Raw genomic sequence first — 14477 nt, 5'->3', positions numbered from 1 at the left:
TTCCTTGTTCCGGTCTCCGTTTCATGGCTTTTTTTTTTTTTTTTTTTTTTTTTGGTTTGGTTTGGTTTGGTTTTTAAGGGGAGTTATGGAAACACTACCGGAAGGGGATTTGTTTAAAAAAAAAAAAAAAAAAAAAGGGGAAGAAAAAATAAAAAAGGTTTGATTTAAGTGTGTCTTTTTCTGCTCACATTCAGGTAGGAGAAGCTCAGCAGTATGCAGCCGGCGTGCAGAAGTCCCTGTAGATGATAGGCTGGGAAGGACCTTACCATGTGTCTGCAGAAGGCTGGCAAATCACAGCCACTCTGGGTCCATAAGAGCCGCTGCCTAGCAACCACATCCCGAGCCGGAGTTGACAGAATGATACGCAATGCTGTCATGAAGACAGTCAATTTGTGGGCTTCAAAAAAGGTCCTGTGCCTTCATCTCACAATTAAAACCTCTGCTTGTGCAATTACATGTCTCTCCTCTTGCCCACTCTGGAATTTTTTAAATTTTTTTTTTAATCCTTCAGAAGCAGGAAGAAGCTTTTGCTGCCCCTGGGGTATTTCAGATGCTTCAAAAATCACAGCTAGCCAAGAAGCTGTCTACACTCTCAATATGCTCCATTTCAAAATATGAGTCCTTCCCTCCCAAACACTTTTTTTAAAAAATTCTCCTTTTATGTTTTCTCTACCAAGATGTTGTTGATTACAAGTCAGATAGAATTTAAAAACAATAAAAGAAGCCCAGAAAGGAAGTTGCCTTTCTTCCAGCCAAACTGCAAAAAGTCACAGATTGAATAATTATTGCTCATTAGGAAAAAAAAAATCAGCATAGAAATTCTCAGCTTGTAAGCAGTGCTGAGTATTAGAGGTTCACGTTGTTTTAAAGTAAAAAATTCAAATCCTTATGGAGTCAATTATTTTCAGTTTCCACAAGGCCAGATATAAAACACATCACACTAACAACAAAAATTTTCTAGATGGTGCTACCTATCAACAATCACCCCCTGAATTAAGATATCCTGCAAGAGCAAACATGGCCTGGCATTAGCTGGTTTTAGCCATTCCTCAGTAGTCAATAATCTAAACCTGAAGCAGGCAAACTGTTTATGTTCAGAGAGGTAATAACAGGATTGATTCCTGTCAAATCAAAGAGCTTAAAATTTAGTTTTGTGAGAAAACACCAAAGCAGGTATAACTGTGAACACGCAACTCTTTCTTTTCCTTGCTTTCCCCATTTTCCCCTCTGTTTTCTTGAAACTCCTCTAAACACAATTTCCACTCCAGTAAAGGTGGTTTTAGTGAAAGAGTCACTTATGGCAATTAATAAAAACCTGCAAAGCATTTGGAAAAATAAAGTGTTTTTCTTTCCATCCACAAACAAGCCATGCCTTAATTTATGCTGTTAATCCCCCAGGCCTGCTTTTGTCCAAGCCCAACAGCTCCCGGCCGGCTGAGGAGCCTGCGGGAGGATCTTCCGCCATCCAGCTCTCTCCCTGGTTGCCAGAGTCTGGCACAATGCCTTTGCATTGACCTCTACAGCTTCCTCTTCCAATGTACACCGCAGTCACATGGTCCCAGCACACTCCATGCCACTGCTAATCTCAGGCACCGCTCGGCTCCAGCTCCAGCCAGCGGCTTCTCATCACCAACAGCTGCTAATTTGGGGAACCACTCAACTTTTCAGGGTTTTCCATAACAGCGGTGGGAAAAAATAAATAAAAGAAAAAAAGTGGGGGGAAAGCCCTAACACAGCATCCACATTGGAAGAAATCTAGGAAATACATCCCACTGTGTGCTGTGGCCACAGCACTCTGGGCCAGGACAGGTACAGTGGTTCCAGGAACACAATCCCACATCAGGCATGGGGAGACAACCTGACCAGAGTTACACCCTGAAAACACAAGCAACCCAAAAGATGCCCCAAGTTGAATATTTTCACAACTGCTACCACATCCAAACCCTGCACACTCCACTTTATCTCCCTGCACAGCCTCAGTCAGGGTTTTAAAACACGCAGCTGCTTGTAATATGTTTGGGGGGAGCTTCCCTTCACGACTGAAGAGTTTGGTTTGTGTTCTCCACAAGCCTGAAATTTGTCCAGTTAATGTATTGTTATTTTGGAGGAAGGATTTATGATGTGAAAAAAAGGGGGAACTTCCCCCTCCCACCCCGCCCCCCCAAAAAAAAAGGAAAAAAAAAAAAAACAAAACAAAAAAAACCCCACAAACATCTGGGGAAATTTCTTAGAGAAATGATGCGAAGAAATATGGAGTAACCTGCAAACTCAAGAGGAAGAACAAACACAGAGATCCAAAAAAAGAGAGGGAGGTGATACAAATGAAGCTAAACCACTAAGCAAACACAGAGAGCTGGGAACACAGGAACAACACAGACACCGCTCCATAAACCAGCGCAGAGCCCACACTCCCAGGCAAACCCACAATGCACTCGCCACGCATCGCTACAAACCCGCAAGCAAACAGAGAAACAAAGACAGCGAGAGCCGCGCCGGGATGCGAAGGCAGCGCCGGGCAGGGGAGGCAGCGGCAGCGTTCATGCACATGGGCCCGGCGAGACGCGAGCGGACGCACAGGCAGCAGCGTTACCCTGAGCTCAGCTCCTTCTCTCCCGCAATAGGCACCGCGCACCATACGGCTCTATTCCCTCTGGCATTGCGAGGGCTCCCCTGCCACTGAGCTCAGCCCATAAACCACTCCCAAACCCCAGCAGAGGCTTCTGTTTTTTGTTCGGGCCAATGAGAAAAGTATAGCTCACTCTTCCTTCCTCCCAGGAGCAGCGCCGGCTGGTTGAAATCCCTGAGCCTGAAACCGAATACCACAGACCCATGAGCCAACTGCAAGTGCCAGCGCGGGGAAAGGCGCGGGCCTCGCTCCCCATCCCCGGGCGGGAGCGCCGCTCCGGGCGTCGGGGGCGAGCGGCCCCCGGCAGCATCCCGGCACCGCGGGGGCCCTTCTGCCGGGCCTGCGAGCGGGCTGCCAGGAGGCAGCGGGAACAAAGGCTACCTCGGGGCGCCTCGGCCCGCACCGACAGCGCTCCCACACTGGGGCCCTGCAACTGGAAGCCACGAATTGCGCCGCAAGACAAAAGAAACCATTGTCACCCGGGAGGCACCGGCCCTGCTGCCGCCCCCACCCTCGCCTCACCGGGCAGTGACTGGCCCCGCCGCTGCGGGGATGAGCCCCAGCATCTCCTCACGGAGGGCCCCGGCCTCCCTAGGAGTGAGCCCTGGCTGCTGCTGCGGGGATGAACCCGGCTTTTCCCTCAAGGATGATCCCCGCTCCCCCGTTAGGGATGACGAGCCCCGGCTCCCCGCGCTCCGCAGAACCCCAGTACCGGAGCAGCCCTGCCCGTGGAAGGCCGCTTGGAGCCGGCCGGAGCTGACCCTGTGCCCGTGCCCTGCCGGGACCAACCTTCGCCCCGTCCCCCTCCTGGGGAGCGGTACCGAGCGCTCCCAGCCCGAGGGAACGAACCAAATCGTCACACACCGTGCTCACCACACCCCGCGCACTTCAAACGCACATGAAAGGCCCGGCTCCTGGCCCGAGGGGGTTACGGTCCGAGTCAGTCACACACAGAAACAACAGCCGAGATAACAGAAGCCAGTTTTCTGCCATGCACCGGAGAGTTTGTGAAGTGCCTGCAAATCGCACTCTCAGACCACACTGGCACCAAAGCAAGCGACGACACTTCCCTCGTCGCACCCTTGCCCGGTCCCAGCCCCGGTGGAACACTAAGAGTATGAGGGGTGGGCTTGGATTTTTTATTCTTTTTTCCCACCACAGTGAACTGAATAAAGCCAACAACCCACTGCGAGCCAGGCCTGTCTGCCCCTGGAACAGCACTTTAGTGTCTGTGAGAGCACAACTAATTTCTTCATCCTGTGACAAGGCTGTTCAGCTCCAGGGCCACCACAAACTGTTGTAAACACTGGTGGTTATTTGAGTTACATGTGTGATGCTGCTCCTCCAAGTTCTACCTGAAGGAGGATTTGAGACTCTGATCTGACATCACATTTTATTTACTTCGCTAGCTTGGAAATTCTTAACGAACGTGCACTTATTGGTGTAATTTTTTTTTTTTTTTTTTTGCTGAATTCTATTTATAGAGGTTTTGTATCAAAAGCAATCCACAAATGGCATACAAAGTGCAGACAAGTCTCTCACATGTATAAACCAGTGCCAGGTTGCCTTGTGGGACCTGTGAGCTCCCTTGATTCCCTGTCTCCAGAGGCACCCTCAGCTTCTAATTAGACCACAGCTCAGCAGAGCATTTTATCATCTGTTTAAATCCATCCCTACTTAGTAAAGGAATGAATAGAAAGGAACGGATGGCTGAACAACAGCCTGGGAGAGGGAGAATAGGGCTGAGGACATGCTAACAGAGCAGCATTCCTTTCTGAACAGGTAGACGTTTCACACAACATACCCCATCCTTAACTGAAGGCCAGCATCATTATAGAGACCTATTACAGCAGTGCTCAGATATTTAAAGTAATAGAAAGAATTTTGAAGGTAAAAAGGATGTTGCAGTGACCAAAGCTTTCGTTTTCATTTGTTCCACAGCACAAATATTACCAAGTTCTTAGAAATTCCTGGTACTGTTTCATGTCCTGAACTGTAGCTATTCACTGCCATTGCAAATAATCTTGCAAGACTACAAACATAAAACCTAATAAAGAGGATAATAATTTCAGCAGGGCTATATCTTTTGATAAATGAAAAATCAAATTAGTACTTTGTTGTTGTTGTTGTTGCTGCTGACTCAGCTGTATCCAGGTTGCTTAAGTTCTGGATGAATTTAAACAGAAAAAACAAATCTCAGCTTGTTTTGAGCTACCTGAAAATGGTGTGGGTGATATAACAAGCTTCTGCCCCTAAAAGCTGATGTTAAAATATTATTGCCTTTTTCTGCTGTCTCTTGGTTACACAGCATCTTCCCACTCTCATCCAGGATCCCATGTCTGCAGGAACTTTTCTCAGAAACTTGCACCCTGGGACGTGAAAGAGGGGACACAAACTATTGCCCCACTTAATTCAGTCCTCTAAGGCTCCTGTGAGGTAAGCAGCCATTTACCTACAGGCAGAAAAATAACTTCATTACCCAGAATTTTTGAAGAAGTTAATGGTGCAAGTCCAAGCGCAGGGCAGGGTGCGCGGCGCTCTGGTAACCGAAGCAGCAGATGGAGCGTTCTCTAACTTCACTCCCAGCACGGAACTCGACGTGCAGGAGCCAAGACAGACATTTGTGTCTGCTAATGCCATCTGTGTCTGCGAAGCTGCAGCGCTCTCGCTGGAGTGCTTTTTGTTTGTAGGGAACACGTTAATGGTGGGGATGGCATACTGCAAACTCTCAGAATTATGGGAATGCTCAGAATGAGAAAGGAATGAATCGATCCCATTTCTGAGCAACAGTCATTAATAAAGCATATGAATATAGATGATTCACATAAAAGAATGGGCAGTGTGAAGCAAGTGACTCCACAACTGAACATGATTTCCTTAATAAGGACTCAAACCCTCTGGATACTCACAGCAGTAGCTGGGACCAGTATCTCTACAGGAAAGGGTTAAGTTGAATTCCCAAAGATGAGGAAAGCCAATCTCTTGAGGAGTTCATCTTTAAACCAGACATGCTCATGGAAGAGCAATCTCTTAGTCACTGAGAACACAGAAACCACTTCTACCTCAGGACAGCCCCTGCCTGTACTGCAGACAGTCAAAGTTCAGAAGGTAATTTTTAGGAACAGCATCATTTTATGCTCACACCGTTCTTACACTCCTGCCAGGGCATCAATGCCAGCACTCAACAGCAGACAGGTTACTGAGAGCCATAGATCTTCGTCCTGATCTGGTACAGCTTCTCTTGTGCTCACAGACTGTCACTGTTTGTTACTGGTTTTGTCTTTGTGGCTTCTTCAGACTGATGAGGGGTTTGTGCCAACAGTGCTGTAAATCATCCTCCTCTAGTCTTTCTGTGAGATGACACTCAGTAGCAACATCCTCATCACTCCAGCTGCATCACCCTCGCCTTTAACACTCGTGCCTGGTAACTCCTTTTCCCAACATCAAACTCTATTGTCACATTTCAAGCGTTCACAGTCTTTCAGTGTTTAGATTCCCTGTACCTATCACATCTCCTAGTTTATCAAGCTGTCAACCTCCACCTTCCCTTTGCCAGTGACAGCAACCTCCACGGCATCAGGCATCTCCTGCCTTCCTACCAGGCCACGCTCCACAAATGGGAAAAACTCCATGTCAAAATCTGTTGATTTGGTACGTCTCTAAAATCCCTTTGAAACCTACCATCTGGCATTTCATGATGCAAGTAGTGAACTGCAAGCATATACTCTGCTTTTTCTGCTAAATTCTGTTAGTCATGTTGCTACCTTATCCTTCAAACCATCTCTGCCTTGCTCTGTTTACTTGCTAGATCTTTTTCAGCATCTGGAGTGTGCCTGCTTTAGGAGAGGAATCGTTTCCTTTACTTCTTACTTTGTACCATCCATGAATCCTTAGGCCCTGAACCATGATTCAGTTTCTTAGCTCTGGCAAATTATAAATAATGTTATTTAGCTGACTAACCACTTGAGAAGCAAGTGGTGCTCTGCTGCTGGTTTATTGTGTGACCTCAGGCACGTCACTTAGGACATTTCCAAATGCATGGAGACTCCAATCCACATCCAGTTACCCTAATGAGCAGTTTGATCTTTTCAAAATGCAGGAGTATCTTTAACTTCCACTGAAATCAGTGGTGCTGAGCATAATCCACAATGGCTATCACAAAGTCTCTTCTTTTCTGGAGACCTTTACCTTCCAAAATGTTTATTTTTACAGAACAAGAGTAAATGCTACATATCTCTTCCTGACTGCACACTCCTTTGTATCTGTTAGTACCAATCTATTTTACAGTTTGGAAGGAGTTCTGAGTGATTTGCAGAACACCAGAGGTCGGTTCAACAGCAGAGCCTGGGATGCTGCCAGCATTCAGTCTGGCCAATAAAACAGAAACAGCACTGAAGGGCTTCCAGGATTACCTGGTGTTCATCAGCCATACAGGTCATTACATCATTAAAGGGACCCCTGTCTCAGCTGTACTCATTCCCATGAAACTTGCAGTGCACATTCTGAGGTCCCCAAATAGTTCCTTTTTCCCATCACCACATAAAAAGTTTCAAGGAAGACATTAAAGCAGAAGAAAAAGCAAGGTGAGCCTATGCTTGCCCAAAACCTAGAGCTGAGATAGAACCAGGACAAACTGCTCTTGTGTTCAGTCTCAAACCTGCCCTGAGCAGGTCCTGTCCAATCTTTGACCTTGCTCTTGAAAAAGTGAATGCAAAGGCAAACTGGCAGGAAGGGCAGTGACAGAGTTTCTAGGAAGTCACACACACCCATTAAAAATGGGCTTCAAGTTCATTTCACAAAACATTTCTCAGCTAATAATGTCTGTCATTAGCAGTTTAGAACCTGGGCAGGATCTGAGCCCAGCCTACAGCAGGATTCTGAATATGTCTGTGTGACATATCTGTGTGATGTGATTGCTTTGGGCAGCACTTTCAGAGGATTTATTACTTAAGGTCAGTCTGCCAATTTCAAAAAAGAGTTACACAAAACTGAAAAATAAAAATGCACTTTTCAAAGAGGCTTGATTAAAGACTGTATTCAGCAAAGTTAAAATGACTGAAGGCAGTCAAGAGCATAGCTTTTTAAAGACTTACTTTTTCACTTTGGGGTATTTCATCTCTGAAATAGCATTGGTAGCATCCGTCTGTCTCTCCTTCAAGTGCTGTGGCCACATATTGTCCACCCAGTCGACTAAGTCCACCTGAAAGGCCACCAAAATCAACTGTTAGCTCCTGAACACATGGTAGGACATATTCTTGTTGGCTTAAACTCCTCCAGTGACAACAGCAGATGCTCACAGACAGGGAGAACCTTGCTGTTCAGCAAAAGAGTCCTGTGCACTCAACTTGTTAAGGTGCAGCATTTAATCACCACAATTCAACCCCTTAAAACACAGGGGAAGGAGAGTTTGACAGTCAGTTTATCTAAGTGCAAATTCTGTCTCATGAGCACCTGTGAGCCCCTTGTCTTGTACTGTCTGTGGCATTTTTGTAGCCAACAGCCTAGAAATTGCATTTATGAATATTAAAATGCAAACATTAAAGAGATTATACTTTGCTAATATCTTCCATTTCAAGGTGGAAATAGGACTGATTCTATCAATATCACAACTGTACGTGAAAACAAAACTTCCTTACTGCCCTGATTCTGAAATAATTCCCACATTCTGATATTGCAACCCACAGTTTACACAGCAGGGAACCTAAATCAGGTATTTCTGCCTTACACGGGCTCAAAACTCTGCAGGATTCAAGGAAATATCTTATACAAATATATAGGAGCTGACTTTAGGTACTGGACTGCCGCAACACCCTCTCTTCTACTCCCATGGGAATGCAAATCTCTCTTTCAGCGAGATCTAAATATTCCTGGTTTTACAAACAACGGTGCACTCAGGCTATTTAAAACAGCTATGAAATAACCATTTACACGTGATAACAGGTACCTAACTGCGTATTTCATTTCTAAGCACCCAGGAAATTTGCACAGATGTTTTAAAAGCTCGCTGAGCACAATGTGTTTGGGAAAACCGGGATCAATTGAACACAAGAAATTCCCCAGAGCACCTTCAAATTGCCCGCTAAGTGTCTGAATGACAGCAAAAATCTGAATGAACTTCTAAATACGTGTTTAATATTCAAATTTGTGATCTGTGTGTAAAAGAACAAAGGAGTCTAGTTAAGAATTACTTCTACAAATCAGCAATTAGAGCTGCCATCTATTTGTGACCTGCTCAGACAAAAGTGTGGTGTCTATATTGTCTTGGGTAAGAGATGTCCCCAGCAGAAAAAACTGATGCTGTAACTAGAAGAGGACTTAGAAATCAGGTAAGAAGTGTCTGCAAACAAAACATCATAGAGCTGTAGTTTAACCCCCAGCTACATGCTAGCACAGCACACATGGCTACATTTCAGAGATAAATTAAATCGTCTTTACTAAGAAGGTCACAGTTTCATGCCAGTGACTCCATCGCGAATAAAATCACAAGAGCCCTCTACATTTAAAAAGTATGGACAAATCTACCCCCTTCCACTACTGCTAATTCTGACAGAGCAGTGATTATGCTGATTTAATTATGTTAACATTTCTACATTCAACAATTGTGTTCCCAACTTTTTTTGCTTTGGTACCCCCTGAACATTTTTTTGGGTAAAAGGAGTTTTCATATATAATGAGTCCAAGCTTCCTGATGGTTTAAGCTTTCTTAGAGGAGGAAAAATACTAGATAGGTATTTAATTTTGGATGAAGTTTCCCCTAAATATCTTGAGAGGAACTGTGTATCAGTGCAAATTGCATGATTAACAGCTCATCAGGTACCTAATTCCTGTAAATTAACTTCCACTGTCAAGGACACCAGCTTTCTACTTGGCTAAAAATGAGATCCTGACACTGAACGAGCAGGAGTTCCGGGCACTTCCCATCACCTTGTTTTAACTCCCTGATTTATTTCTGGGAAGAAGCTGCAATAAAGCCCATCACCAGGGGCTCCCTTACCACGTTGGGGCGCTTGACAATGTTCTCCAGCTTGGTGTGGCTGAACTCCAGGCTGATGACGTTGTAGAGCTTCTCCCGCTGGGCCTCTGGGGTCTCGTAGTACCTGACAAACTGAGACATGCTCATCTCAACTCCCCTCTGCGTGTTCACATCCATCACATCCACGATCCGGCGGCTTCCTGCAAACACAGCAGCAAGCTCAGAGCATCTGCCTTGCCTTCATTTATGTATATATGCATACATGTATGTATGCTATTTTAGATATCTCTATATATATCAGTGACTGTAGGGAAACTGCAGGAAAAGAGGAGGAGACCAGTACCAGCCCTTCCATGGCTCCTAAGAAGCTCAGTGAGCATGGAACTAACTTGGGACTAGACTTTTTGCCCAATGTGACACTGAACAGGTCACCTGGTTCTTCACAGAGATGGAGAGAGCAGTTTCCTCCTTTATGTGAATTGATGTGAGCAGAAGTACATGAAAAACTATGAAGAAGTAATACAATATGGTAGCAGGGGGCAGGCAAGACAAATTGCTCTCCAAATCATACTGCAATTTTCTAAACATCCATATGTCTCTCAAGATGCTTTTACTCATGTACAAAAACTATCACAAAGAGCAAAAACTGCCTTGCATCACTGGAAACTGCTGAACATTCCCAATTCCAGTGGATGAAGGCACTAAATGCCATAGAGGAGTGAGCCCCCACTTTGGATCTCTCAACAAAAACCACAAGCCTTACTTTCAGCTCCTCAAGTGGCAGACATACAAGTCTCATTAGCACCAGAATGTTGAGCAGCAGTTTTAGTCGAGCCTTCAGCTTTACACAGATTAATCCACAATCTTCTCTTCGGCCAACTGGAAGGTTTCACCTCTCCCAGCAATTTCATCATCCTAATTAGCAGTTCATTTGTATGTGAGTGAACAGGAGCCCATGAGAGACATGCCTCATTTCCAGGAGAGGATTCCAGCAAACAAACTCGCAATGCTTCCAAAAAATCTCTCCAAAACAATTTTCACCGCCAAAGAAATAACTCAAAATAAATTGCATTAATACAAAATGTAGGGCTGCAATGCACCATCAGAGGGAATTATTAATAATTACAGCACCTGGTCTATCATGTGCTTGGGAGCAGTATTTCAGCAAGAGTAATAGCTTGGATTGCTGCTCTCCATTACAAACATCCTTAGCCCCTGATAGCAATGACAGTGACAGATGTGATAATGACTCTGCAAAGGAACTCAAGACCGTAAAGCTTTGAAATCAAAAAAGAAAAATTTATACAGTGTAAATCTGGAATAGTCCCACCAGCCTGTCAGTCAAACTCCTCATTCCAAGGCCAAGGAACAGGAGCCCATCCTCGGACTGGGCTTGGGACTGTCTGGAGTGTTGCCACCTTGAGGCAGGATGGGGAGAGTTTAGTTATGTGTGAAAAAGCACAAGAGTCCTTAAATTTGGCATCTGTATGTTTGAAACAGCATACCTAAAATCAAGTTATGGCTTGGAGGGTTTGGGTTTTTTTTAAACAAGGGGAATTGTTTTTTTTAATTCCACAGATTAGGAGCTTGGAGTGGAGTCCTGTTAAACAGGTCCCTAATGAAAGCCATCCTGATCTCTGCTTCCAGGGCCTGGGATCAAAGCAATGGCTACAGCCCCGAGGGGCTAAGGACACAGATACTGAAAGATTGCTTTCGAAGGGCTGCATGGCTGAGCCCGGGTTCTGCCATATTTTAGTCTAGGTCTGATCTCAGCTTTGCTGGAAGCAACCTCGTAGAGCCTCTCAATTATCCTTTCCAAAAGAAAAATCAGCAGTTACCTGATGAATTAAGAGTATGAGGAGCAGTTCAATAGCAGGTTTGTTAAATGAACACGATTATCAATTACAGGCAGAAGAGTTTAAGATTTGAATTGATAATCTCTTGACTTCCAAATTAAAGAGTAATTTGAGGGGATGTTTTTCTCTTAAGCCACAGTACTGTCAAACAAGCCTATACATAATGATTCTTGGAGTACTGCTCACAGAATTTGAGATGTATAATTACAGGTTCACATCCTGGTGTTCACTGCCCACTGCACAGCAGCTCTGGCTCACTGCCAGCTTTATCTCTTCTGTCCTGAAAAAATTCAGCTCTTTCTTCTATCGCCTGTTCCTAGTACAAGGTGAAAAATTATCATCTAGGAGAGTAAAGAGCAAGGGAAAGAAGCACACAGAGGCCTAAAAAGTGATGGCAGGCTGAGAGATCTCAGGTTAGGCTGGATTTCTGAGCAGCTCCACACACATTTTACCATGATCCATTTCTGTTAACCAATTCCTAGGCATCCCCTTATCACACTCTCACTGTGCTCTCAAAGAAGAGACCCACCCCTCAACCAAGCCTGGGGCAGCTCAGCAGGTCCCAGCAGGACCTCAGTGACCCTGGCAGCCTCTCACCCTCTTTCCCACCTGTCCCTCACTTCAGCTCATCACCCCTGGACATGGATGAACAGACTCCTGGAGCCTGGCAGAGTCTCTCACTGCTGACAGGGGAAGCTTCAGTGTGCTGGGCACCACTTCACCCCTGACTTCCCTGGATGTCTTTCCAATAGAGCTCTGGACTGGGCAATGTGGGATTGAGAGGCACTGCTTCCTCTCTGGCAGCGATGTGACTCAGAGGCAGAGAGGTGGTGCTGGGGGATTTTACATCCTAAAGAAACATCTTCCTCTCCTGCTGCTTGCTCTTGGAGCACAAGTGAATCCCCAAAGGATGACAAAGACAGTAACTAAGAAACAAGCTAGTGCCATCTCTGACAAGAGGAACAGACAACAGCAAGAAGGAGACAGAAGAATCAATTGCAGAGATGTAAGTTGGAAAAGAAAAATCCATCAGTATGAGCTACAGAAGAACTGTGCTTTGCTTAAAACCTTAAAAACATCAAGTTACTCCAGCTCATGGATTAGTAAAATCCCCATTAGAATTAAGGTGACAATAGCATATATAATATCAGTTCCCTTTATTTAGAGGCCTAATGACCACGACACTATAAAGATTCTCAGAGATTGAATTGTACAGCATTTCTATTTGTTGTAATATAATTTTTTTTCACATAGAAATGAACATCTGAAGGAAAAACAACTAGTGCAGGGTCCCTGCCTCCCACTGCCCACCCTGGACAAGTTGGTTTGGCACAGAGAGTGGGCCTTCTGGCCTTCTTGGTAAAATAAGAGCAGCAGGGAAACAAACCTTGTCCCCTTGTAAGAGAGAGATCTGCCCTCCAGGAATGAAGGCTTCACAGGTATCTTCCCTGCACCAGCAAATGATTTCCCAAATCAAAGCTCACCAAGCCCACCCCAGACACTTCTGGGATGATGGAATGATGGGCTCCATCTCTGAAGTCATTCAGCAAAGCTCTTGTTGATCTCCCCTGCAGAGTTTGCACCCACACTTCCCTTCACATATAAAATATTTTAATGATTTTCCAGAGAGGGAAGAGGGAATGGGAAATGCTGGGACTGTAATCATATCCACTATTGTCCAACAACTGCCATTTTTTATTTCTAACCAGTGAAGCACTGCCTTCCCCTGCTTGAGCTTCTGGTTATCCAAGCTGCCAGACTCCAGCCTTCAGCATGGCCCATCCTTTTCCATGATGTGGGTTTAGCATGGATATTTGGAGCAGTGGAAGCAATGCAAACATGAACCACACAGCAGAGTATGAGAAATGCACAGGAGGTGTGAATCAGAGCTGCAAACGACACCAGAGTTTTCTAGGCTGTGGTCTCTTCCCCAGCACAGCACCAGCAGGAAAAGGTGCAACTCCCCCACAGCAGAGGAAAGAGGAAATGTCCTTTCTGTAAGAATGATTATCAAGCCTGTCCATTAAGAGGATAAAGCTACCTTGGGGAATTATTTTAACCCTCTATGGCTGAATTGAGATCTGTGCTGAAGGTACAATTCAGTGTTGACAACCAGAAACCAACCTCCAACGCCAAGGGACCGGCCCGCTGGTCCTGCCTAATCTTTATGCTTCTTATGAGGAAAAAATCCTTGGTTTGTAAAGCAGGATTTTTGGCAGAGCCTCAGGAAATCTGCCAGCCTCGCTAGCGGGTTAATTGTACCTAAAGACTGAGGCTTTGACTTGCATCCCAGTTAATCCCCCCGGAGCTCCCGGAGCTGGAAGCACGTATTCTTCTGCTGCCCACGGGAGACTATTATGATATCCCCTGCTAACTGGGAGGGATGTGAATCCGAGCAGAAAGTCCTTACTCAAGTGGAGCTGTTCCCGACATTCCCTGCATTTCAGAGCGAGGGTAGGAGCAAATTAAGAGGCGCGTCCCGCTCCCATCGCTCTCAGTGCCACCAGAGGGCACAGAAGAACAAAGGGAAGCGAGCCCGGAGATCGCACTCAGCTCTCCCCACACTCCTCGCCCAGCGCCGCCGGGCCCTCAGGAAACCGCGGGGCACCCCCTGTGCCGAGCTCTGCCTTCCCTCTGCCTTCCCTCTGCCTTCCCTCTGCCTTCCCTGTCCCCTGGGCCACGTCTGTGTCCCCAGCGCCAGTCTGGCCGTGCAGCAGGAGCCCTCCCAGCGGGGTCACAGCATCTCCTCCTCCCCGAGGGCTCAAAAGGCCGTGCCCGACAGGACCCTTCCCCTCCGGCCCCTCTGCAGCTCCACGGTTCGATATCAAATGCCGAATTGCGATAAGCGGCGGGAGGAGCTGTGGGCACACAGCAAAACGAGAGCAGGAGCAGCCTGTGGAAGCCCTTCAGCCCCAATGCTGCAGACTGGGCTGGAGAAAGGGGCTCGGGCAGATCATGTGTTTTAGTGGCATTATTTGGAATTAATCAGTATCCTTACACCTACCCAAGCCATCATTTTTAG

At 45.9% G+C, this 14477-nt stretch overlaps 1 protein-coding gene across 6 annotated transcripts in view; it reads right to left on the bottom strand.

Annotated features, from left to right (window-relative positions):
- KDM2B (lysine demethylase 2B) overlaps positions 1-14477 on the bottom strand; it is a 103364-nt gene that overhangs the window by 69519 nt on the left and 19368 nt on the right. For 3 of the 6 annotated variants that reach the window (XM_018916747.3, XM_009092449.4, XM_030230865.2), the window contains exons 5-6: positions 9621-9799; positions 7720-7826 (exon numbers count right to left, since the gene is read on the bottom strand). In XM_018916747.3, coding sequence (XP_018772292.1) covers positions 7720-7826; positions 9621-9799 — 286 coding nt within the window. Of the gene's footprint in view, positions 1-2575; positions 2730-3415; positions 3432-7719; positions 7827-9620; positions 9800-14477 lie in introns of those variants that run through there. The other 3 variants (XM_050980371.1, XM_030230866.2, XM_030230867.2) reach the window with 3 other exon arrangements.

This window comes from Serinus canaria, chromosome 15 (genome assembly GCF_022539315.1).
Source record: "Serinus canaria isolate serCan28SL12 chromosome 15, serCan2020, whole genome shotgun sequence".
NCBI classification, from domain to species: domain Eukaryota; kingdom Metazoa; phylum Chordata; class Aves; order Passeriformes; family Fringillidae; genus Serinus; species Serinus canaria.
Note: the sequence above shows the minus strand (reverse complement) of the source record. Positions and strands in the feature narration are given on the sequence as shown.